Below are 25,693 nucleotides of genomic sequence, written 5' to 3' on the forward strand. Positions count from 1 at the left end.
CTTTCACTTTAATTTGTAAATATTTGGACTAGAAACAAGACAAAAACTCTAAGAGAGAAAAAGATTTTTTGCACAAATTCTGTATAAATAATTAAATACAAATAATCTTTGTTAAACCTCCAAACATCTTCATTTTTCTGTGCCCAAATGTCAAAAACTCTTATGAAATGCTCATTTACAGGTCTTAAAAACACATGCAAATGATAAACCTTCACTCTATTATGGTTAAACTAGGTAGTAACGCTACAAACCACACATGTTCTGTAGCTCCTGGTCAACTATAATGCAACATTGCATATCTTGTGATGTGACTATTGCAGATCCACACATTGTGATAGCAATGCTAAATCGATATATTGTGTGCCCCTAGTATAAATATAAGAAATTCTAATAGCATTCATAATGAACAACCTAATTAGCAGCAAAACCCTGGACTTTTAAACAAAGAGTAAACATTAAAAATTAAAATTTTTGGGTGAACTATCCATTTAAAGTGCCCTAAAAGTTGCTTTCCAACTGCATTGACACAAACTTCTCTCGCCATTTCTATATTTTTTTTTTATAATACACACAAGCACATACTTTGTTCTCTGTGCTCTGTATACTTTAAATGCCCCATGGCTTGCAGTTAGAAAATACCTGATGGCAGGCCAGATAATCCGAGGCTCTGCCATTCTCACATCTCTAGCGAACACTACACTACACTACACTCATAGTGTACAGACACAACAGCTACTTTATACACTCAGATTGTAGATAAGCAAATGTAGATTTATACACGTGCATATCTATTGATGGTTTCACAATCCAGATTGTTGTGAATGGATTACTGGTAAATAGATGAGTAAAGTTTGATGACAAACATTTATCAGGGTATATTCAGGAGTGAAACTCAATACCTTTTAAGACCTTTTTAAGACTCTTCATACATTTTAAGATCTCATTACCACCCTAGGTTTCAAACAGTAACACTGGTGACATTTTAACACACGGTATCTTTACTAAATTTGAACTGTAAGAAACTAATCCTAAACTAAAACATTATTCAAAGAGTGAGTATAAAAGCTAATCCAGCAGCTGACACATTTAGTACAGTAAAAATAATGGTATTGCCATAATTACTGCAGTAAACAAAACTAGCAAATCTAGCAGGATTTTGTCGATTTCATAGACTGCACAGCATCCAATGTTAGCAGATTAAATTCAGGAAAACGTGTTAGCATACAACCAGTGTTGGGTGAGTTATTTAAAAAAAGAAATAGATTACAAATTACTGACTACTTCTAGAATATTGTAATCTGATAACATTACCAATCACTTAATGTAAAAAGCACAGCAACCTTCTTGCTGTGAGGTGACAGCACTACCTACTGCGCTACCGTGTCGCCCAATTTCTGTTTAACACATTTCTAAACATAATAGTTTTAGTAACTCATTTCTAATAACTGATTTATTTTATCTTTGCCATGATGACAGTAAATAATATTTGACTAGATATTTTTCAAGACACTTCTATACAGCTCAAAGTGACATTTAAAGGCTTAACTAGGTTAATTAGGTTAACTAGGCAGGTTAGGGTAATTAGGCAAGTTATTGTATAACGATGGTTTGTTCTGTAGACTATCAAAAAAATATAGCTTGAGGGGGCTAATAATTTTGACCTTAAAATTTTTGTTTTTTTAAATAAAAACTGCTTTTATTCTAGTTGAATTAAAAATAAGAATTTCTCCCAATGAAAAAAATATTATCAAATATACAGTGAAAATTTCCTTACTCTGTTAAAAATAATTGTTGCAATTAGTTCAAAAAATTAGTCCATCACAAAATAAAAGAGTTTTTGAGTTTCATAGGGCCCACTTAGCATGTATTGTATAAGCCTGTAGCAAGTTGCTAGCATAAATCTCCTTAATGAATACTGAAAACTGTATTGTATTTTATTAAATATATGACATTTACTACCTGCGATTAGTTACTTTTCATCACAAAAAAAAAAAAACAGTTTTTGAGTTTTATAGGGCCCAAAATGTTAACATTTACCATTGCTGTGAGGGAATTTTGGGAATTTAAGATGGTGAAAATGTCTTATCTTGTGAGATTCCATGAGGAACAGCTGTTTTCACCATCTTTGAACTTGGTGTTGTAAAAAAAACTGTGAGATTTATACAAATATACATCCAAGATATCCATTCAGAGTCAATGTTAGATAAAAGCCAACCAGTATTTTGGATATTTGCATGTCTGTACATGAAGCCTTGTGAAAGATCAGTTAGTTTGTGTTCGTATGAATATGTGTGTATGTCTATATTTGTGTGTGTGTGTTGACGGATGCCTGAAGCTCGAGCTGAAGGCATGTGGTGAGGCTCATGATGTAATGCAGTGGAGAAGCATTAAATTACCAGCAGACAAAACAACAGTGTGTCTCTGCTCTGGCCGACCTGCTGCGTCCAGTCAAACAGCACTGGATTCCAGTGAGCAGCGGCTCCTGCGCACCCGCTGAGCACAAACCCTGAACTGAACTGACATTTCCATTATGTGACAGTATAGATATGCAATGAATGGATCACATAACCCCCACTACTGAGGTCAAAAGTATATATAGACAAACAATCACTTTAGGTTTTAGGTTTACATAATTAATTACTTAATTTGAATTATATTGAAAATATATTATATTTATATATTTTTTGTAAAACATAAACTTAAATTACTCTAAATAGTATTGTAACAAATATATATATATATATATATATATATATATATATATATATATATATATATATATATATATACATATATACACGCACACACACACACACACACACACACACACACATATATATATATATATATATATATATATATATATATATATATATATATATATATATATATATATATATATATATATATATATATGGGCGAGGCAGTGGCGCAGTAGGTAGTGCTGTCGCTTCACAGCAAGAAGGTCGCTGGTTCAATCCTCGGCTCAGTTGGTGTTTCTGTGTGGAGTTTGCATGTTCTCCCTGCCTTCGCGTAGGTTTTCTCCGGGTGCTCCGGTTTCCCCCACAGTCCAAAGACATGTGATACAGGTGAATTGGGTAGGCTAAATTGTCCATAGTGTATGAGTGTGTGTGTGAATGTGTGTGGATGTTTCCCAGGGATGGGTTGCTAGTTTGTCAAGTTTAAAAGGTGTGTTTGTGCATGAAACATGCAAGTTTATATGCAAGTGTGTGTGTGTGTGTGTGTGTGTGTGTTTGAGGGAGACCGGGCAAAAAAAGAGCTTGCTTCACATCTCTGTTGATGCCGCAAGCGGCTGGGTTTCTTTCTTTATTTTGGAGGTAATACAAAATATAAATATAACAGAAAAAAATAAAATTTTACAAATTATATATTTACTATTGTAGGGTCATAGATCTAGATAAAATAAGCAATAGGCTACTGAAATCATTTCAAGAATTACAAATATCGGATAAAATAAAAAAAATTATTTAAATAAACTAATATAAAACAAACAAAAGCTATAACAATTTAGGTATAGACAATACAAATAAATTTAACAGTTTAAGTCATTTAAACTTTCATTTTACACATATGAAAAAAAGATTTAAAATATTTTTAAAAAACATTAAACAACAGAGGAGTTTTGAAATAATATTTAAACGTGTTTGGCAATAATATTAATTAAATCGTGCAAACAGAGCATTTTTGGGTGGGTTAATCATCAGAAATACTTTTTAATTCCTTTCTGTCATCCAGTCCTGCACTGCTTTATAAACGTATTGGGAAAAACTGGGCGTAAAATGTGTTCGGTGACCTCAACTGTATAAATATACACACAGCTACAACTGTGCAATAAATAAAATATAGAGAATCTTGAGAAAGTAGAAAAATGTGTTGACAAACCATTGTAGGCCATTTTAAACACTAATTATATTGTGTTTATGTCTTTTTAATTTTGAGCTAACTAATCATTTATATTATTATTTCTAAATAAAATATATTTCTTATTAAAAATACTTTTGAATTTCTCAATTGCTGATTTCTTTTTTTTTTTTTTTACGGCACATCTAAATACTAAATAACACACATAAAATAATATACATGGCCACCGTTTTCTCTGGTAAATGTGAAAATTGAATCAAATAATCTGCTTATGATTTAAGTATTAAACAATGGCATAAACATTTAATATGCATGACACTCATGCACGCATGTCTTACTGCAGAAAGAGCCTGATGTGGGTTTCTTAGTGTGTGAAGATGACATCTGATGCTTCTGCTATCCGAGCCAACAGCAAGACAAAACAGGACCAAAAATATACACTAATGCCCACAACACCGCACAACTCAACACATGACGGCATAACCTGTGTGGACATGTGAGTCTATGCAGGACAAAGCAAGTTGCGTCTTATATTCTCCTCACAATTAAAAGAAATGTAAAATAACTGCAGTCTTTTGCTTACACACAAATGGAGAAATACAGCCTGAAAAAATGCCTGGTCAAGATTTTTGCGTCAAACACGAGGCAAACTCTCTCATGTTTCTCTAGTTAAGAATCCAAACTCTGGGGACTCGTATAAACTTGTGTGCGTTTACAGTCTGTCCATGATAAGACTCAAAGCAAGTTCACACAGAGTGCAAAGTCCAGCAGAGCAAATGACCAAAAAGCTCATAACTAAGGGTAAAGACCCCATTAAACCTGATAAGCAGACCCTTATGAGCAAGGATCAGCCTTCAACCAGATATGAAACTCATAATAAGAGGATTTCATGCAGCATGCCTTTTAATAAAACAGAAACAATGCACTATATTTCAGACTTAGGGATGTGCTATATAGAAACAACATGACTTGATATTGACGGCGTCAGAAGGTTTTTTAAACAACTAAAATGCTCTTTATTATGAGACCAAAATGGTTCGGTTCGTTGAAAAGTTTTTTTGGGAACTGAAAAATAAAATCACTAATTATTTTATAGCCATTAAATTGTTATTCTATGCCATCTATGCCAAACTTCACAATGGATCAACAAGTGAAAATTCCGCCATGAAACTCTATGCGTGTGCAGGTTGATAGGTCACCTAATGCCTAGTTCAGACTGCGTGATTTTAGCCCCGATTTTGGCTCGCCGACAGGTTTTGAGAAATCGCCGACAAATGCCTGAAATCACAGGCAAATCGCTGCTCGTGCACCTGAGTGACAATCACACAGTGTGAACTATCAAAGACGCGATCTGAGAGAATCGCCGATAAGTCGCCGATGCCTGCGAGATATTTGGCATGCTAAATATCTGGAGCTGTCTGCGATTCAAATCATGCCGTGTGAATTGAGTTTTGACTGAAAATAACATCAGCGATCGCCTGCAGCCAATGAGAGAGTGGCATTCACTTGCGTGCGCGTGTATGTATACCTGCTGCAGGCCAGCGGGAGGCTGGGGGAGAAGTTAAAAGCGCTCTTTTTCGGTTTATTTGGACCCATGAAATGGAGGAAAAACTAGTGGAAGTTTTGACGGACTCATGACTCAGAAGCAACCGTGTCTGTTTGATGTTTCATACAGAAAGAAATTAGTTTATTATCAACGTTGAGGAGAAATGGCTAATTCCCTTTAAACCTAGGTGAACAAATATGTACATTTTCTACCCCATTAAAGGTTTCTTTCTCAGTATGTAGTTAATAACAAAAGATATACTACGTGTTTTTGGCTGTGAGACATAGTTTAGACGAAGTTGTTGGCGATTGTTCCAATAGTAAAGTCATGCAATGTGAAAGTCCCTGTCGCCGATCCATCTTGCAGTGTAAACAAAGCAGCGACGAAACCCAGATAGTCAAGCAGTGTGAAAACATCTGTGACACGACTACTTTGAAAATCATGCAGTCTGAACTCGGCATAATTCGCTCATGCATCATTAACAACATGGCGCAGGAGATTTTTTACTGCCATCTCGGCAGCCAATAAGCTTGCTCCTCATCAGTTTAAATGCTTCGCATTGTTTTATGCTGTTATCTGCAGCACGTTTTCGGAGACCCTCCTACACCCCAGCTCCACCTGTGTTAGATCTGCTACAAGGGTTACATATATTATGTTTGCAGCAGGAGCGGTGACACAGTAGCTAGTGCTGTCGCCTCAAAGCAAGAAGGTCTCTGGTGCGAGCCTCAGGCTGGGTCAGTTGCCATTTCTGTGTGGAGTTTGCATGTTCTCCCTGCGATCCAAAGACATGCGGTACAATTTGTATACAGCATATCATCCACCCAATTAAGTAGTCTTGATAGTGCTGCCAACGCAAACTTATATTGCTATTCCTTGTTGACATTGTGGACGTTTAACTAAGTAAAACAGGTTACAACCATCACTTCAAATCTGTCTAAACAACTCTAACGCAGACGCAATCCACTGATATTAAATGTGAACCGGAAGTTTGAAGCATCCTCGCCACATGTACACACAAAGCCTGGGAAATGGGAAATTTCGCGTTTGATAAAAAAGGTCTATAAAAAAAGAAAGTGCTCGTTCGATGTGCAATTTCCAAGTGTGCTGTGCCTGGTCGACTGATTAGAGTGCATTAGAACAGTAATGATTTTAACAAATATACACAAACACTTAATATGAAAGTTCATGAATAAAGGATTTGAATTCAATGTACAAAAACTCCACCCAGCATCTTTTTTTGACAACATGAATACAATTATTCCAGGCCAGGCTACAGTGTGTGAGGATCAAAGCAGATATCATTTGTGTAGGTAGCCAATTGGAGACTATAGGTTGGCATTATGCAAATTGTATTTAAACCTACAGTACCATGTTTGTGCAAGAAGACTGAATTACTGAACACTATTTTGTGGAAAGACAATAACAACCACATTGTGTGAAAGGCAATATCTGAAAAAGCATAATGGAGCACTCTGATATTTATCACAACAGCACTCTTGTGCCATTGCTTATTTAGTCTTTGCGAATCTGTTTCCACGTCACACACCTGTCTGAGACTTGCTGTTTCATGTGAAAGTTGCTGTGCTTGGCAAAACAAAATCCCACGCTTCATTTCTACCGACATCTAATTATGTGATTATAGAAAGGACGAAAGATTAAAGTATGTAAATAGTTTTTTTTATGTGTGGGGCTTGCCTGAAGCCAGAGAACCAAGTATTCAAAACAGCATCTAAACTGAAAATACCTTTAGTAATTATGACTGAGGCATCACACTTTGCTCATGCAAGGTTTATGGTTTTAAAATGGCTGCGGCTTAGTTTTGAAAAACAATTAGGTTACAAACACTCTGTCTGAACTTTTTAAATACAGTGTATCGGGTTTATTTTGGCTGGTTTTTTTGTGTGGTCCTTATTTCACCATATTCTGTATTTTTGATGGCTAAACACTAAAATAGTATGACAAAACCACTATAAATGTTGAAAACTTGTTTTGTCATTGCCTAAATCCAGTAAAAAATGATTTTCAGTAACTGAAAAAAAAACTGAACTATTAAAAGTCTGGTATCTTTACATAACATCTAAATTCTGAAAATACTTTACAAGTTAACCACTCAGTTACACAACAATGTTTTAAGGATCTGAAAACACAAACTTCTCAAAGCCACACATTATTGTTTTATTAAAACTACAAAAACAATTCATTCATTCATTTACCCTTCGGCTTAGTCCCCCCATTAATTAGGGGTCACCGCAGCGAAATGAACCACCAACTTATCTAGCATTCAGTATTTTCTATGCAGTGGATGCTCTTCCAACTGCAACCCATCACTGGGAAACACACATACACTTTTCATTCACACTTATACACTACAGACAATTTGGCTTACCCAATTCACGTTTACAGCATGTCTTTGAACTTGTGGGGGAAATCGGAGTACACGGAGGAAACCCACGCGAACACGGAGAGAATATGCAAACTCTACACAGAAACGCACACTGACCCAGCCCTGGCTTGAAACAGTAACTTTTCTGCTGTGAGGCGACAGAGCTACAGACTGCTCCACTGTGACGCCCACAAAAACAATGGTTGAAACCATTTAAATTTATGTAAAAATGTAACAACATACTCTGTCCTAATCTTATCAAAATATATTAAATAAAAAGTGACCATGCTAAATTTACAATGATTTAAAACATATTCCTGATAAATGAGCAAAAGCTAATGTTTTGAAAAATAAGGGAAAAGTGTACAAATTTAGAATGACAATTTATATTTTTCTGCACATTAAATTTTAGTGGATGTCTAAACTATTTAAAAATTGTATGAATACCATATTCTGTGCTCCAAAAAATGCAAATAAATAAAATAAAAGATTAAGCAATTTAAATTGTACAGTCAAAAACTAAAATAATTAATAATAATAATAAAATTATTATTATTTTATTAATAAAATAAAAAGTAAAAAGTTTTTTTTACTTTTTTAATTTATATATATATATATATATATATATATATATATATATATATATATATATATATATATATATATATATGTAATTTTTATTATTATTTTTTTTTTTTTTTTTTTTGCCTGAGCCCAATGCAGAGCACTCACACTTTTCAAACGATCTGGTCACAATTTACTTTCCCTCAAGTTATTCCAAATATTTATGAGTTCCTATATTCTGTTAAACACTAAAACAAATAATCTACTGGCTACTGGTTTCCAACATTCTTCAAAATATCTTCTAACAAGCTGATAGTATCCAAAACTGTTAAACTGTCACAATCACCAGCGATCTAGTCCATACGGATCACTGGAGAACTACAAATCTTTTCTCTCTTTTTTGACTACACACACACCTGGGAGCTGCTCAAAGGATGATTACATGGACCATATATACAGCACACAAACACACAGACTTTGCTGAGTCTTATTTTCGGTTGTCTTGTAACACTACGAAGCATTCTCTTGTCTCATCTAGCCTAGCCGTGTTTTGAACACTTGTTTTCTCGCTTTGATTCCTTGTGTTGACCATTCACCTGTTTGTAACCACAATTCTGGATTATCTGTATGTATCTGCTTCCCCGGTTTTGACCATTGCCTGCCTGACTAATCTTGCAAATAAACTGCTAGTAGATCCTCAACCCTGTTGTCTAGCACCATTGTGTTCCATAAACTCACCTTTGCTGGGTTTTCCGACATGTACTTTAAGGGGCATTTCCTGGCACAAGAGCGATGGACTTGGTGGCATGATCTCAGGACTCAAACTGTCATCCTTCTGACCTCCTGTGGCCTCACGCTGCCCAGTCTGGAAGAGGTTAAAGGTCAAAAAATATGTCAAGAATCAAAATTGAACAAAGAAAGACGTGTTCAATCAGAAACGTCACACTTGGATGGCTAGTTCTTATTTATTAACTCTGACAGTAAAACAGATCACTTATTTAGTTGTGTGTGTAAATATATATATACAGTATGTGTTTGTGTGTGTGTGTAAATTAGGGGTGCAACGGTTCTCTGTAAAAATTGTATCGTCCAACTGTCTTGCCACGGTTCGTTGTGGCCTGTGATCTGTTGTTCAGTAGATGCATTATTATAACTGGTTTGGTGATTAAGAAACTGCAACAAAGCAAAAAACTTCCACCTTCATAGGCTTCTGATTACCTTTCACACTTACATGTGCAAGAGCCTATCCAATCACCTCTTAGTATGTAAATATGTTGTTGACATCACATGTTGGTGTGTGAGGAATTTCTGAAAGTTCAGCATAGCATGTGAAGAAGACAAAGCTCAAAAGTGCAGGTTTGCTTTGCTAAACCTTTGCATTCTATGCAGTCTCATTCACTACAGTCCCTCTGATAATTGGGCTCTATATAGACTCTAAACAAACTAAACTAATTTTTCATGATTTTTTGTGATTTTTTTGTGATAAACATGACTGACTTTGAGGCGGTAATTCTATATATTATATATAATTATATATATTAATGTAAAAAAATATTAATCAATTCGGTCACGTTTAGCGGCCATCACCATTTAACCAATCTCATCTCCACCTTTCTGTACCATTGCTCCATTTGTTCCAACTTTCTTTTGCAGTCTGAAGCACGTCAAACGCGCAAATTGTCCAATTTGGGCCACAAGATGTCTATATCTCATCTTTGTATTGACCACATGTAAATCACTCTCGCTTCATCCACTTCTACTTACTGCACAGGCTGCAAAACAATTCCAAAAACAATGTAATGATTGTGAGGGTGCAAGTGAGACATAATTTTTCGAGACACTCAATTACATCACGTGACCTGCGTAAGCAAGTCATGTAAAACAATAAATTGCAAACTGAAATAAATATGATTTGATTATATGATTTGGAGTTTGATGTTTTATGAAATTATTTACAGTTTTTGTGATTACATTTTTTGCATTTAATTAGGAATTTTGCAGAATCGCAAAAATTTTCGAGTATTTGTTGATTTTGCGTTAGATTCAGTGATCGCGCAAAATCTAGGAGATCTGTCTAAAAGTACAGTTAATAACGTAATGACATAATTTTATCTGCATAATTGTTTGAGGGTGTTGAGTCAAGATGTAAAACAGAAAAAGGGGAAATTTAAGCTTTTTCTTTATATTTCTTAAGCATTTTATTTGAACATACAAATTTCAAAATGCCCACTTTTTATTTAGGAACATCATATGTGTAAAGCCTATTGCCGATCGGTGACCCCTAATATATATAAATATATACATATAATACCGTAACTTCATTAGCGGCTTATGAAAATCTCTCTCATTTACACTTATTTGGAAACTAAATTAAACTAAAACAATAAATAAAAGTATACTGACATAATTTTCAAAAATAAAAAATGACAAGAAAATAAACAGTGTAAATAATTAAAAAGACAGCAAAATAATCATTACTACGTACTAATTCAAACTATTAGAAAATATACAACTTTAAGAAAGAAAGAAAGAAAGAAAGAAAAAAAGAAAGAGAAAGAAAGAAAGAAAGAAAGAAAGAAAGAAAGAAAGAAAGAAAGAAAGAAAGAAAGAAAGAAAGAAAGAAAGAAAGGATGGAAGGATGGAAGGAAGGAAGGAAGGATGGAAAAAAGAAAGGAAGGAAGGAAGGAAAGAAAGAAAGAAAGAAAGAAAGACAGAAAGAAAGAAAGAAAGAAAGAAAGAAAGAAAGAAAGAAAGAAAGAAAGAAAGAAAGAAAGAAAGAAAGAAAGAACTTGGCAATAATAAAATAATCCTTACAAAACCAACTCACTGATTAACTTAAAGTTTTTTTTTACTCAGACAGACAACAGCACACTGCACCAAGTCATCAAAAAACAAAGGACTAATAATCAGATTGCAAATCTTCAGATTGTTTTTGATACAGTGTACGGTAAAATCTTGACATTCAATAAATCAAAACAACTGCCTTGCAGAAGTGAATCATGGACTTCCTGGTAGTTCATGACTGTTCCATAATTACTCATCCTGGTAATCAAGCCAACACAACACATGCGCTATAACGTCATTCATCACAACTTCAAAGCCGCACATCCAAGAATCGAAAATGAATCATACAAACATAAATATTATTCATCCTTAAGTTTTGATTCATCAAAAAAATACTACTGCAATCCCAACAATAACCATTTCGGAGTTAAATACTTCAAGCTCCTCCCACTTTTGCTCTGATTTTCCAGCTTTGCGGAAGCAGTGTAGGAGTAAACGGATGCCGGTACCACATATGCTAAGCACAGCAGCTAGTAAAAGCCAGTTCTGAAACCAATTAGGACTGCCGTTCAGTCCACCGCTGCCACATCCACATCCCACGCTGCCAAATCTCCACTCTTCTCTTCCTCTCCAAAAAAAAAGAACATGCCCTTCTGTTGAAGCCTCAGCTGAAGTGCGGATCACAACACAGAGGAGTAAATTCTTTGGAAAAGTACTGCTGAGTAAATCTGCTTTGAGCAGACAAAGAACTAGCAGACAAAAAGTGTATAAGCGTCATTTTAGGCATTATCTGAAAGAATGTTTTTAAAGTGATATAGACTTTACAGTGCATTTTCAATTATAAATATGACTAGGCCTGTCATAATATCTATTTTATTGTTCTACGATATATTGCACCAAAATACACTCACCGGCCACTTTATTAGATACACCTGTCCAACTGTAGACATGGTCAAGACGATCTGCTGCAGTTCCAACCGAGTATCAGAATGGGGAAGAAAGGTGATTAAAGTGACATTGTACGTGGCATGGTTGTTGGTGCCAGACGGGCTGGTCTGAGTATTTCAGAAACTGCTGATCTACAGGGATTTTCACACACAACCATCTCTAGGGTTTACAGAAAATGGTCTGAAAAAGAGAAAATATCCAATGAGCGCAGTTCTGTGGACACAAATGCCTTGTTGATGCCAGAGGTCAGAATCATAGGAGAATGGCTAGACTAATTAAAGCTGATAGAAAGGCAACAATAACTCTAATAACCACTCGTTACAACCGAGGTATGCAGAAGAGCACCTCTGAACGCACAACATGTCCAACCTTGAGGCAGATGGGCTACAGCAGCAGAAGATTACACCGGGTGCCGCTCCTGTCAGCCAAGAACATTAAACTGAGGCTATAATTCACTCAAAATTGGACAATAGAAGATTAAAAAACGTTGCCTGGTCTGTGGTCTGATGAGTCTCGATTTCTGCTGCAACATTTGGATGGTAGGATCAGAATTTGGCTTCAACAACATGAAAGCATGGATCAACGGATCAGGCAGGTGGTGGTGGTGGTGGTGTGATGGTGTGGGGGATATTTTCTTGGCACACTTTGGGTCAATTAGTACCAACTGAGCATTGTGTCAATGCCACAGCCTACTCGCGTATTGTTGCTGATCATGTCCATCCATTTATGACCCCAGTGTACTCATCTTCTGATGGCTACTTCCAGCAGGATAATGCACCATGTCATAAAGCGTGAATCATCTCAGACTGGTTTCTTGAACATGACAATGAGTTCACTGTACTCAAATGGCCAAATAATCACCAGATCTCAATCCAAAAGAGCACCTTTGGGATGTGGTTGAACGGGAGATTGGCATCATGGATGTGCAGCCGACAAATTTGCAGCAACTGTGTGATGCTATCATGTCAATATGGACCAAAATCTCAGATGAATATTTCCAGTACCTTGTTGAATCTATGCCACAAAGGATTAAGGCAGTTCAGAAGGCAAAAGGGGGTCCAATCTGGTACTAGTAAGGTGTACCTAATAAAGTGGCCAGTGAGTGTAAATTACGATAAACAATATTTTTGCCAATTTAAGACTATTTTATGCCACTCATTATATAATGCCAGAATGGCAATATAATATCATCCCAATGCAAGTACACTCTTTCAAAGAAAACATCATCTTTTATTCTTAAGAACATTTTATTTAATTATAGTCATTTTAACAATTTAATAACAAGGCGTTAAAATCAGAATGTGAAAACTCATATCCTAATTAAACAATAATAAATGTTAACAAAAAAGTTCAAGGTAAAAAGTAACAGAGGCTGCGGTATCTGCTACGAGATCTATTCTCAGATGTCAGACACCCACATGAAAATATACTATAGTAATTTATAGTAAACACCATAGTTTTTTTAACCATACTGACACTGACACTTCCAATAGAGATAGAGATGTTGCACAATCAGATAAAATGTTGCTAGAATTGGCCTTTATGTGTGGGCGATAATAATTTGCATTTCCAAAAATGATTGAGGTCACATTGATTATTGTGACAGGCCTAAGTATGACATGTTCTAATTTAGAGTAAAATATAAGAGTCTGTTTCCAAGACAAATGCAAAGAGGAAGTGATTTTATTGTGAAACGTGGGTGTAGCATTTAGGAATAGAATTGGTTGTTTACAGTCATGGAAACAAAATACAGCTATGGAAAAAAATAAGATCAAATTTGCATATTTTATTAATTTACTGGATTTTCAAAGTATGAACTTTGAGTAAAATGCTAAAGTTTCTTCAAAATGCCAAATAAAAATACTAGTTAGAGCTCTTTTCAGACTGAGACAACTGTTCAGAATAGCATTAGTTATGTTAGTAACACATAGTAACAGTAACAAAAGTAAGAAAGAAATTAAATTGTAAACGTAGACAGTAACACTGGGATTTATTTCAAATGTACAGTTTCCTATTTCAATATATTTATCATGTTTTAATCTTTTAATATTTAGTGTTTTAAATTATTCCTTTTATTCAATTCCTTTCTGAAATCATTCTAATACAATGTTTTGCTGAGAAACATTTATTGTCATAATAAGTGTCAAATGAACTGATGTCAAATTCAAAAGAACAGCTTATTTGACAAGAATGTTGCATTGTAATCTGTCAAAGTTGTCACTTTTGATTTAATGCCTCCTTCAAGAATAAAAATATTTTTAAAATGCTAATCCTTTTTTAACGGTACAGCATATCATATACATGTGAGCAACTCTATTGACATTTGCAGTAAAAACTTAAAATCATTGAGAATGTATATGGTAAGACTATATTGATATATCAGTAACATCTTCCAAAACAACTAACCAGAGAGTTAAGTGATGATTAAAATATCAATCTGTAAACATGTTTTATAGTTTAATTGAAGGAAATGAACATGCGTTATAGATTTGACCATAACAGTATGCAAGTTTACAGGATACTACATACTTTGTGGATACTCTATGAATTAAACTGCACAACCTAAAAGAAACATTCATTCATTTTCTTTTTGGCTTAGTCCTTTTATTAATCTGGGGTCGCCACAGCAGAATGAACCGCCAACATATGTTTTACACAGCGGATGCCCTTCCAGCTGCAACCCCTCACTGGGAAACATCCATACACACTCATTCACACATACACTACGGACAATTTAGCCTTTCCAATTCAACTTTACCGCATGTTTTTGGACTTGTGGGGGAAACCGGAGCACCCGGAGGAAACCCGCAAAAAAAAAAAAAACAAAAGGTTTAACTATTTTGCTAAAATCTTGATTTTTTTTTATGGCAAAGTTGACATTTGCATGGAACTGCTCATGTGTCCTTTCGCTTTAACCTTTGTGTACGGATCAAATTGACTATTCTTTTGTTATGTTAGGGATGGAAACATAGACTCATTAAACTGCTGTAAAACTGCATCAGATACATATTTTTGTCAAATTTTTTTTTTTGCATAAATCTGTTCAAAGCTACTAAATGTTTTTTAAAAATACACTATTATAACTCTTTAAGTGCCTAGTTCACAAATTATGTCACTGATTTGGTAAAGAAAACACACTTAACGACGTACTTTCAATACAGAAAGTAAGTGGATTGGATTTTTTTATTTTACCTTTATCACAGTCTTGACCATGTGAAAGATTATTAACAACGTTGGCTTTGATGCATTGTTAGATTTTCATTTTGTCTCCCTAATTTACTGCTGGTTGCTGTTTTTGTGTCATTGACATCCATTATAACCACATTTGTTAATACACAGTCTTTGTTTTTGTTTACTCTATATAGTTCTGAGAGCTGAGATTTTGTTTTCTCAGACACACCAAGGTAAGTGCGCAAAGGTCACTCTCACACTCATATACACACTTAAATTTGCTGTTGTACTTCATATAAAATTCGGAAAAAAACAGCTTTTTTTGCACAGGCCTATCTAAAGGGTTAATGGGTTAACGGTGCTTCTGTAACTGATGATCAACAGTTAAAATGACAAATTTTACCTTTTCCCAACAGGGAACACCACCAACAGTCAAAAATGTATGAATATATGGTGTCATGGTTTTGCAATCAAAAAATATGATGGAAGTCAATGCGGTAAAAACTGCCATCAACAGTAAATTAGGGTGAAAAAATGGAAACCAATCAGAAACAATGCCTCAAAGGCAATTTTGTTTCACATGTTCAAGACTGATAAAAGGTTAAAAAAAAATGTACTTTTTATATTGAAAATACATCATTTTTGGCAATTAAAGATTTAAAATCCTGTAATTTTCTAAGCAATTTAGAAGTAGTTTTGATCAGGACTGAGGTTGATTAACAGATGTATTCAAATAAATTTTAAAACTATTTTTCTTAACATAATAAAAGGGGTAGGAAATTTACCCAGAGTGAATTGCTGAGGTTTTTACTTTATTATTATTCAAAGCATTTTATCGAAATATGTGTCAAAATAAGATATGTGTCACCAAAAATCATTCCACTAGCTATACACAAAAAAGTTATGGCCGAATTTAGACTCCGAATTACTCCACAGAGTGGATGATAAAACATCCCTAACCGTACATAAGGGTTAAAAAACAAACTTTGTAGAAAGTGCTAAAATAGGTCCAATACAGATGGCCATGGAGTCTTAAAGTAGTGCCATCTGAAATTGTATTTAAATAAATCTCAGCACGTATAATTAAAGCATCACAAAAACATGCTTGAGACAAAGGAGCATGTGTTTTTGTTGATGTTTGGGCTAGTATAAAGGCCTCTTGAACAAGCGAGCAGTCGGTGCTTCCTGATGAATCACAGGAGAGTTGCACAGAGGGCTGATTTAAGCATGAAGAAATGTGCTGAGCTTCAGTTCATGAAAGCCAAAACCAACAAATCACTAAATAGAACCGCCTTCTCTGCCTTCACAGGGTACTTTCCCACTACACCAGCTCAAGCACACGATTCGGCAGGATGTGAGCATTGCGTGAGCCCATGTTTGTACACATAACTCCTTAATGGAGATATTTAAATGCAGCAACAATGACGCATTTTGTCAACAATGCATCTTCAGCAGAATTTCGCAGGCCATAACGATGCATTGTCTGCTGTCGATGAAGCTGTGGTGTTTAAAGCATAAACTAAACTTTGCGCATGCACAATTCCTCATGGTGCTGCAAAAGTCTGCTTATCTTTTGACATACGAGTTAAAAACATCCTGTTAGTTTCAAAACTTTCTTGTTAGTCCAATAACAACTCATGGCCTACTGAAGTTAACCTGCCAAAACAAAAAGTTGTGAAAAATGTTATTTTACATACTTCTGCATGGAATGCACAAGGTAAATCCGACATCGCCTTCCCACAGTTGCATAGTCTTTGCCATAAGCCTGATGTATGCCTATGCATTGAGTATACTTATACACTAACTGGCCACTTTATTAGATACACCTTACTGGTACCACGTTGAACCCTCTTTTGCCTTCAGAACTGCCTTAATCCTTCGTGGCATAGATTCAACAAGGTACTGGAAATATTCCTCAAAGATTTTGATCCATAATGACATGATCGCATCAGCTGCAGATTTGTCGGCTGCACATTCACCACATCCCAAAGGTACTCTATTAGATTGAGTCTGGTGACTGTGGAGGCCATTGGAGTACAGTGAACTCATTTTCATGTTTAAGAAACCAGTCTGAGAAGATTCGCACTTTATGACATGATGTGTTACACTGTGGAAATAAAGAAATGGACATAAATAGCCACACTACTCAGGTAGGCAGTGGCATTGACACGATGCTCCATTGGTACTAATGGGCCCAAAGTGTGCCAAGAAAACATCCCCCACAGCATTACACCACCAAGACCAGCCTGAACCATTGATACAAGGCAAAATGGATTCATGCTTTCATGTTGTTGATGCCAAATTCTGACCCTACCATCCAAATGTTGCATCAGAAATTAAGACTCATCAGACCAGGCAACATTTTTCCAATCTTCTATTGTCCAATTTTTTGGTGAGCCGGTGTGAATTGTAGCCTCAGTTTCCTGTTCTTAGCTGACAGGAGTGGCACCCCGTGTGGTCTTCTGCTGCTGTAGCCCATCTGCCTCAAAGTTCAATGTTTTGTGTGTTCTAAGATGCTCTTCGGGATACCTCGGTTGTAACGAGTGGTTATTTTAGTCACTGTTGCCTTTCTATCAGATCAAACCAGTCTGGCTATTCTCCTCTAACCTTTGGCATCAACCAGGCATTTGTGTCCACAGAACTGCGCTCATTGGATATTTTCTCTTTTTCATACCATTTTCTGTGAACCCTAGAGATGGTTGTGCGTGAAAATCCCAGTAGATCAGTAGTTTCTGAAATACTCAGACCAGCCCGTCTGGGACCAACCACCGTGCCACGTTTAAAGTCACTTAAATCACCTTTCCTCCCCATTCTAATGCTTGGTTTGAACTGCAGCAGATCGTCTTGACCATGTCTACATGCCTAAATGCATAGAATTGCTGCCATGTGATTGGCTGATTTGCGTTAACGAGTAGTTGGACAGGTGTACCTAATAAAGTGGCCGGTTTATACTAAATGTATGCTTTATTAGGCAGGTTTACACAGAAGCCAACTGGTAAATATGTTCATTTAAATGCAGTGGGCTTGTTTACAAACCAGTTAGAGTTTTTGGTTAAACACAATAGTTGATATATTGAAGAATGTTAAAAAACTACCCATTAACTTCCATAAAAGGAAAAACAAACATTACGGAAGTCAATTGTTACAAGTTTTCAGCATTCATCAATATGCATTTTTGTTGTTGTTGTTTTTAACAGAATTAAAAAAAACTCTGCCAAAACATAAGTAAATGATATCAGAATTTTCATTTTTGGGTGAACTATTCCTTTAAGATGTCACAAACAATACAATGTGTAAAAGATGACAACATGTTGACAAAACACAAAGACTTGAGTAGAGGGATGATTGACACCAGCCAAGAGCAAATAAATTGATATTCCACATTCTTCTTAAGAGTGTGTGCATCAAGTCATTGCATATCATGTCATTTTAACATCTATTTATTCTAGAACTCCAGCATGTTGTATTCTATAATGAAAGGTTTTTGTTATTCCGAGACCAAATGTCCTGCTGCTTCTGTCAGTATTTTTAAAGCCTGTTTGTTGACTCACCAAGCTGACATTTTTGAGTTACAATATAATTATACATTTACAATATTACATTACACGCTGCGTTTAGGCAAGTGAAAGTGTGAGCCTTATGTCATCCTACAGACGCTTATTCGTTGAGATCATTCCCAGACTTATAACCCCTGGAAGAGTGTGGAACAGATTCAATAGGATAGTAAACACTCCTCGTTTGTGAGTTGTGTGAGATCTTATAGCAGAATTGCTTGTCCGTGCCAGATGACCCCAGTTCATTTTTGTTTCTCTTGGTGTTCCCTGTAGATACTGTTGAATAAATCAGGGCTGACCTGTATTTCTAGGGGTGTACGGCCTACTAGTGTTTAAAGATTGAGGCTAGTTAGAAAAAGGTTGGAAGTTCAAACCCCACAAGAGGTGATCTTTGAACCATCAGCATTGTTGAATTGAGGCACTTAACCCCATGTTGCTTTGGACAATTTGAACTATGTTATGGTCAACAAGAGAATAAGTTTTAGGATACATTTAAAATGAACCACTGTACCATGTATAATTCTCTTATTTTCAACATCTTCCAACATTCTTTAATCTGCTGAAACTATTTACTTTCTGTGGGGTAGTGTGTGGTAAATTTTACATAGCCATACAACTTCAAGGGAAAGTTCAACCAAAAAGGAAGACAAATTACAAATACTCAAACTACTGTGATTGAGCAGTTTTCCCCAGAAATTGTAATTTACTAAGTAGTTTTAATAATGTGTAATTTTACTTTCCCTTGTGTACATTTTTGGTACTGTATTGATACTTTTACTCCACTACTTTTCTTCAACCTGCAGTCACTACTTTATTATTTTCTTGTCTATGGGGATAAGAAAAATCAGCCCTGTGATTCCTGTCCAACCAAATCGCACATAGAAGGTAAATCACATCATAATGAACTACTTAGAGACATTAGTGATTTATAATTGCAGCAAACTGTTTGGTAGCATTGAAAGTGTCCAAGAAGATGTCCAAATTCTTTACACGCATTGACCCATGTTTATAGACTGCATGCCACTGAGAAGATGACGAATGTTTACAGAATGATGACCGAAATGGCGTCATGACATCAGATTGACATTGTACCCAACGCCGTGTCGACATTGCATTTTATTTGGAAATGAAAATCGGATTGACATTACGTAGAACCCAACGTAAGGGCGAGCTCAATGTTTAACCTAAAATCAACCAAATATCAATGTCTAATGAAGTAAACACTTTGTGTGGACGTTACCACTATGACGTCTATCAAATGTTGAATTTTTGTTGCCATACCTGACAAATAAATGTCAGTATGTGAAGTCAATATGACATTGGTTTAAGATGTTGGCTCGACCTTGGATTTTGGTCACTTTCCAACACAATCTAAAATCAACCAAATATCAATGTCATTTCATGTCGTTATTGGACATCAAAATAAAATTGTCATTAGACGCTGGCAAGGCATTAAATTTTGGTCACCTGACATCACAACCTAAACCTAACCTAATATTAACATCTTATGATGTTGTGTGCCTGCTGGGCATTAACTAAATGCACTACAGAATTTTACGTTTACACACATTCACAAATTACATGTAAATGCATCAGCTTTGTACAATGTAATACTCACTACTCTTGAGTACTTTTAAAAGGTCTACTTTTTACTCATACTTTGAGTAATATTTACCACAGATAATTTTACTCTATTTGCACTATATTTGTTTTTACTCTTTTCACCACTGACTGCTTTTCACCAGAAGGACATTAAATATTTTCAGCGTAAACTGTTGTTTTTGGTTATTCATGAAAGTCAACTATCAGCATTTTGAGAGCAAAAACATATACAAGGTTATAAATACCATTGGTTTCTGACAATACACTGGGATCCTTTGAAAGTAAATAATGAGTCTGTGCAAGACACTGAACATTCTTTACAAGAATAGGCTATATTAAATTGACAACCTCTGCAAAAAGAGACGTCAACATATTTTTTAGAAAGAATCACCATAGGTATTTGTTGTCTTTGTCTCACAAAAGGGTTGTTAAAGTCACATCACTGGAGTTGAGATATATCTGTTTTTTTCCACCAGAATATGCATAAACAGGGGTTTGTTTGATTGAGTTAAAAAAACATAAGCATGGACGACTGGTTCACAAAATAGAAAATAGATTTGCATCATTCCCACCTTACTGCACGGACATCCGGCCTGGCAGGAGTTGAAGGTGGATGCAGTGATGTAGGAAGAAAAGGTCGGGGTCGCGCTCACGGTTGGAACAGAAGCAGCACTGGCCCCGCCCCCGTGTGACGTCGACGGCGCCTCTCCAACTGTCACCTGAAGGATCTCCTGAATCTGTGTCAACTCTTGCCTCAGCACCTGCTTCTGATGAAAACTAAACGCGGGATGATTGGAGGCCATTGTGAAGAGGAGTAAAAACTGCTCTCCGGTCTGGCCATCGTTAAGCTTAAGTCCGTAGTTGTTAATGATGGTGTCGATGTGAGTGAGGGTCCGAAACAAAACTCCCGCCGCGACGCGGTTGTCCGAGCTGAGCAGCGCGAGGGAGACCAGCAGCTTGCTCCTAACCACCTCATCCGTGATGTTGGCCAGGTTGGCGAGGTCAGCCGGGTTGTTGGCTTTAATTTCGGCATCCCTCAATGAGTGGTAGTCTTTTCTGGCCAGGTCTTCCAAACACGAGCCGAGGAAGCGCAGCTCAATGGGAACGCAGAGGTCTAAAAGGCCGCAGAGAAACTCAGCCCTTTGCGCCGAACTCAACACGGAGAACCAGCGGTAAACCTCCTCTCTCTGAACAAAGCATCGGTTCTCAACCATCTTAGACAGCACTCTTAAAAGGCGTCAGATAATAAAAAACAAAGTTAATAGAGCAGTGGTCTGTGGCCCTTTCAAACTTTACAAACTTCCAGATCATTCACTGAGGTAAACATCCATGAACTTTATGGACAGTGGTCAGTCTGAGCGTCTCAAAACCCCTACATGAATATTTGCTACATAGTTTCCTTCGCGTTTTGTAAGCTAGTGATTGCATTTTCTCATCAGAGCCTATCAGGTTATTGAAGAAACCAGCTGTGTTTACTGTAATCCCAGACGCACGGCGGCGCAGCCCCTCTGCCCGTCCGTGGCTCTCCTTTTTCGGCCAGCCCCCCTGCGTGATCCCCACGTCAGCCAGTTATTCAATAGACTCCAGGACACATTATAAAACAAGCACCTTTCTTTCAGATCATACAGTATCCATTATACCGATTTGTCCAGATGAAATCAATGACACTGCCGTGCACGCGCAGAGGAGACGCCGTCGGACAATAAACATTTTGTGTGGAAAACTCCTCAAATTGAACAGTTTGACTTGTCGAATGGACCGCAGTATAACTCTAAATCCCTTCGTCGGACGCTGAAGAAGCGGTTTGCGTCATTCAAAGAAAAACTTGACACTTTATCCGCAGCTTTTATTTGCAGTTCACGGGAGTGAATTAATCAACGATTTAGTTGCCTATCATTATCCTGTCGTGAAGTCGAGCAGGCAAACTGTGAAGTTCACTATCCCGAACTTCATGCAAAACCCAGCCCCCGGCCGATTTCTATTGGATAAGCAGTATGTCAGTAATCTTATTCTTCTCTGTGATTGGCCGAAGCGCGATTCTTGCAAATCTCTCAAGCGCATGCAGTCATATTTGATGTGGACAGTAAAATATTGTATTATTTAAAGCGATAGAGCGCATTAACTTGACGTTCACTCATAACTCCGTTTTAGACACGAGGCATGTTTGTTTAACTATAATTTAGCATGACTATTATTGTGGCAGTTTAGGAAAAAACCCTTTTTGAAGTATGACTTTGGCTCTGGGCAAATATTGCAAACCTCTGCTTTTGTCATTTCATTACGTCAACTTTCCCGAAGATGGCGCCAATTGTCCTAAAGCTCAATCAATGACTAAGTCGTGTAAATATCCTCATCCAATCTTTTTTTTATTATTATTATTCTTAAATACTTTCCACTCAGTCCTCTATTTCTTTAGATTCAGTATACTAAATATTCATTCATCAATTTTTCTTTGGCTTAGTCCTTTTATTCATCTGGGGTCGCCACAGCGGAATGAACACCAACTTATTCAGCAAACGTTTTACACAGCGGATGCCCTTCCAGCTGCAACTCAGTAATGGGAAACATCCATACACTACGGCCAATTTAGTTTATTCAATTAACCTATACTGCATGTCTTTGGACTGTAGAGGAAACCTATGTGAACACGAGGAGAACATGCAAACTCCACACAGAAATGCCAACTGACTCAGCTGGGACTCGAATCAGTGACCTTCGTGCTTGTGAGGCATTTTCTTTTTCCCTGTTCCAAGTATTATCTTTTTTACGATAGAATGATATTGATTTATGCTGGTTCATAATTACAAATAGTCAATACTCTAATAAATTGGGCTATGCTTATAATGAAAGAGAAGGTAGCAGTGCAACAGTATATGTTGAGTTCATGTGTTAAGTCTCTAGATTCTCAGTTGATCACAGTCCAGCAGATCCCAGAGTGTTGTGTGGTGAAATGTATTATCTACTAAATATGTTTTGATTCAATATGGGGATATTTATACTCCATTACCTTAACATGCAAGTGATTGCGTAAATAGTTTCAAATATGCATAATAAAAATGGAAGGTTTTAAACCAGTAAAGGGAGACATCCAGAATGTTTTGTTGTTGGACTTTTAAGACAAAGGTTGGATTATATTAGTATCTTACTAATTTTGCCAATTTTCCCATAACAATGCTGATGTACAACATACTAAAAAAAAGTCTAATTATACAACAAACAAATCTCAAAAATACAATAATATGATAGCCCAATTAAGATAAATTCTCAAAATATGAAAATAACTAATTTGTAAATTATTCATTTGATGAACAATTTAAAAACTAATAGACTTACCAAAATATGTGCTGGCATTCAATAATGAACGCTAGAGGGAGCAGTTGGCTCTCACTGTGGAAAAAAATCTGAAGCAGTTTCTGTGCTCAAGCAAAACTGACAAGTTTTTAAATTTTAAAGCTTTGGAAATACAACCAACCAGCAATGTGAACTGGTCTACATATCTAAATAAAACAGGAAAAAAAAACTGTATACTTCAAGAGAGATAGTCTGCACTTGTTCGATATAAAAACGAACATGATACAAATTAAGGATGAGAATGAGTGCTCAAATATTTTAAATAACAACCAAAGTCAATCATGAAAACAAAGATAGGTAATGACTAGAAGTAAACTTTTACTGAACTAGAGTGAAATAGGGGTGTAAATTTGTGAAATTCATGTCATATCAGTTATTGTGAAGTATCATTTTAAGGGCCAATTCATCAGACTTCAATTTGCTTCAAAACTACCCAAGGTCAAGCTAGCAGCAACAAAAATAGTGGTGCATGGTTAAGTTAATTATGCTGATCAGCAGGAAAAGATACATGCTTTCGGAGTGTTTTTTCCCATTAGTTGGCTAGTAAGAGGAATGCCGAAGATGTTTGTCCAATGCAAATGTGGATTCAAATTCACCAGCAATTCACATTCAAATCATTGCCCTACATACTCAAGCAATTGAGCCGATTTAACATGCGCATCAAATCCCCCAAAAAACAGAGTTAGCAATTGTTCCTCTTTCTGCTATTGCAGCCCCTATGGTTAAGCAGTTAAGGGGAGCTAATTTAATAACTCTCCAAATTTTTAATAACAGCCTAGATTTGTTCAGTTGTGCTGCAAGCATGCATGAGTCATCACAGCCCATTTTACTAACAATTCTGAGTGATGTTGTGTCTCGGGGCTTAAGCTCATGGTAAGGCTCCTCAGGTCTTACACAGCCACAGACATAGTGCATCAAATCGTCCATGTTACAGCAGAAACCACACAATTACATTATCAAAACGTATTCTGCCACCAATTAACAATTGTATGATGCTATCAGGACAGGATGAAGACTACGCTATTACAGGTAATGAATTTTAATGTTTATGTATGTTTCTTTTTGGCTAAAATGTGTATTTTTAATAGTTAACCTATCAACATTGTTTGTCTTTTGATGCCTAACTGTCATTTTATTAATTTCTCGTAGGTTTTTCAAGATTGCGTGGTTGTTAGTGAGGCAACCTTTGTAAAAACATGAAGAATGCACACACTTTCTCTGCAATCTCTCTTACACACACTCCCACACTCTGCCCTGCTGATCCAACTTCATAAAATCTCCCCCTCGTTCTCTAATGCTAATCAAGCCGACAGCAGGCTATCACTAAAGTAGCCAGATAAGCTTAAACCACCAGAAGCAATGAGTTAGCATAGCTCAAACACATTTATGTAGTGTAATGAATCACATAAATGAAATCTTCTCGGAGTCAAGCTGTAGGTGACCTGTTTACTGCATGAAACCTGGGTTCTCACTACCTGCTGAGCCAAAGCAGCATGTCAGAGTATTTTTACCCAGCTCCGTCAGAGTTGATCCCCTGTAATTGAAAGGATAAATTCCCCTCCTCTTCTTTACAAACAGACTGTTAAACACAATCGCAGATCAAAACTGATGGTAAGTTTACATGATTTTTTTTTAATTTCACGCAAGTACAAATACATATCTTCATATAACCGCTTGAATCCTTCATCTTTACAGGCTACTGTAATCAATAAAAACTTCAGGTAGAAAGGAGAAATACTTACAATTTATTAAAAAGCATGGTATAATTAAAGACATATAAATGAAAAAATAATAACTTTTTATGAGTCACCACAATAAAAGTTGTCCACTGTGTCTTACAGATAACATGGAAGCCATTGAAGAATTTTCAGGATGATCAAGTGCCAAGGTCAACAGACCAGATTTTAT

At 36.2% G+C, this 25,693-nt stretch overlaps 1 protein-coding gene across 1 annotated transcript in view; it reads right to left on the minus strand.

Annotated features, from left to right (window-relative positions):
• Positions 1–22,363, minus strand: part of zcchc14 (zinc finger, CCHC domain containing 14) — a 56,140-nt gene extending 33,777 nt beyond the window's left edge. Inside the window, exons 1-2 of the mRNA XM_001336490.9 lie at positions 21,007–22,363; positions 9,114–9,240 (exon numbers count right to left, since the gene is read on the minus strand). Coding sequence (XP_001336526.5) covers positions 9,114–9,240; positions 21,007–21,648 — 769 coding nt within the window. The 5' untranslated portion in view covers positions 21,649–22,363. The remainder of the gene's footprint in view (positions 1–9,113; positions 9,241–21,006) is intronic.
• Between the last annotated feature and the right edge of the window lie 3,330 nt (positions 22,364–25,693).

This window comes from Danio rerio, chromosome 25, assembly GCF_049306965.1.
Source record: "Danio rerio strain Tuebingen ecotype United States chromosome 25, GRCz12tu, whole genome shotgun sequence".
NCBI classification, from domain to species: Eukaryota; Metazoa; Chordata; class Actinopteri; order Cypriniformes; family Danionidae; genus Danio; species Danio rerio.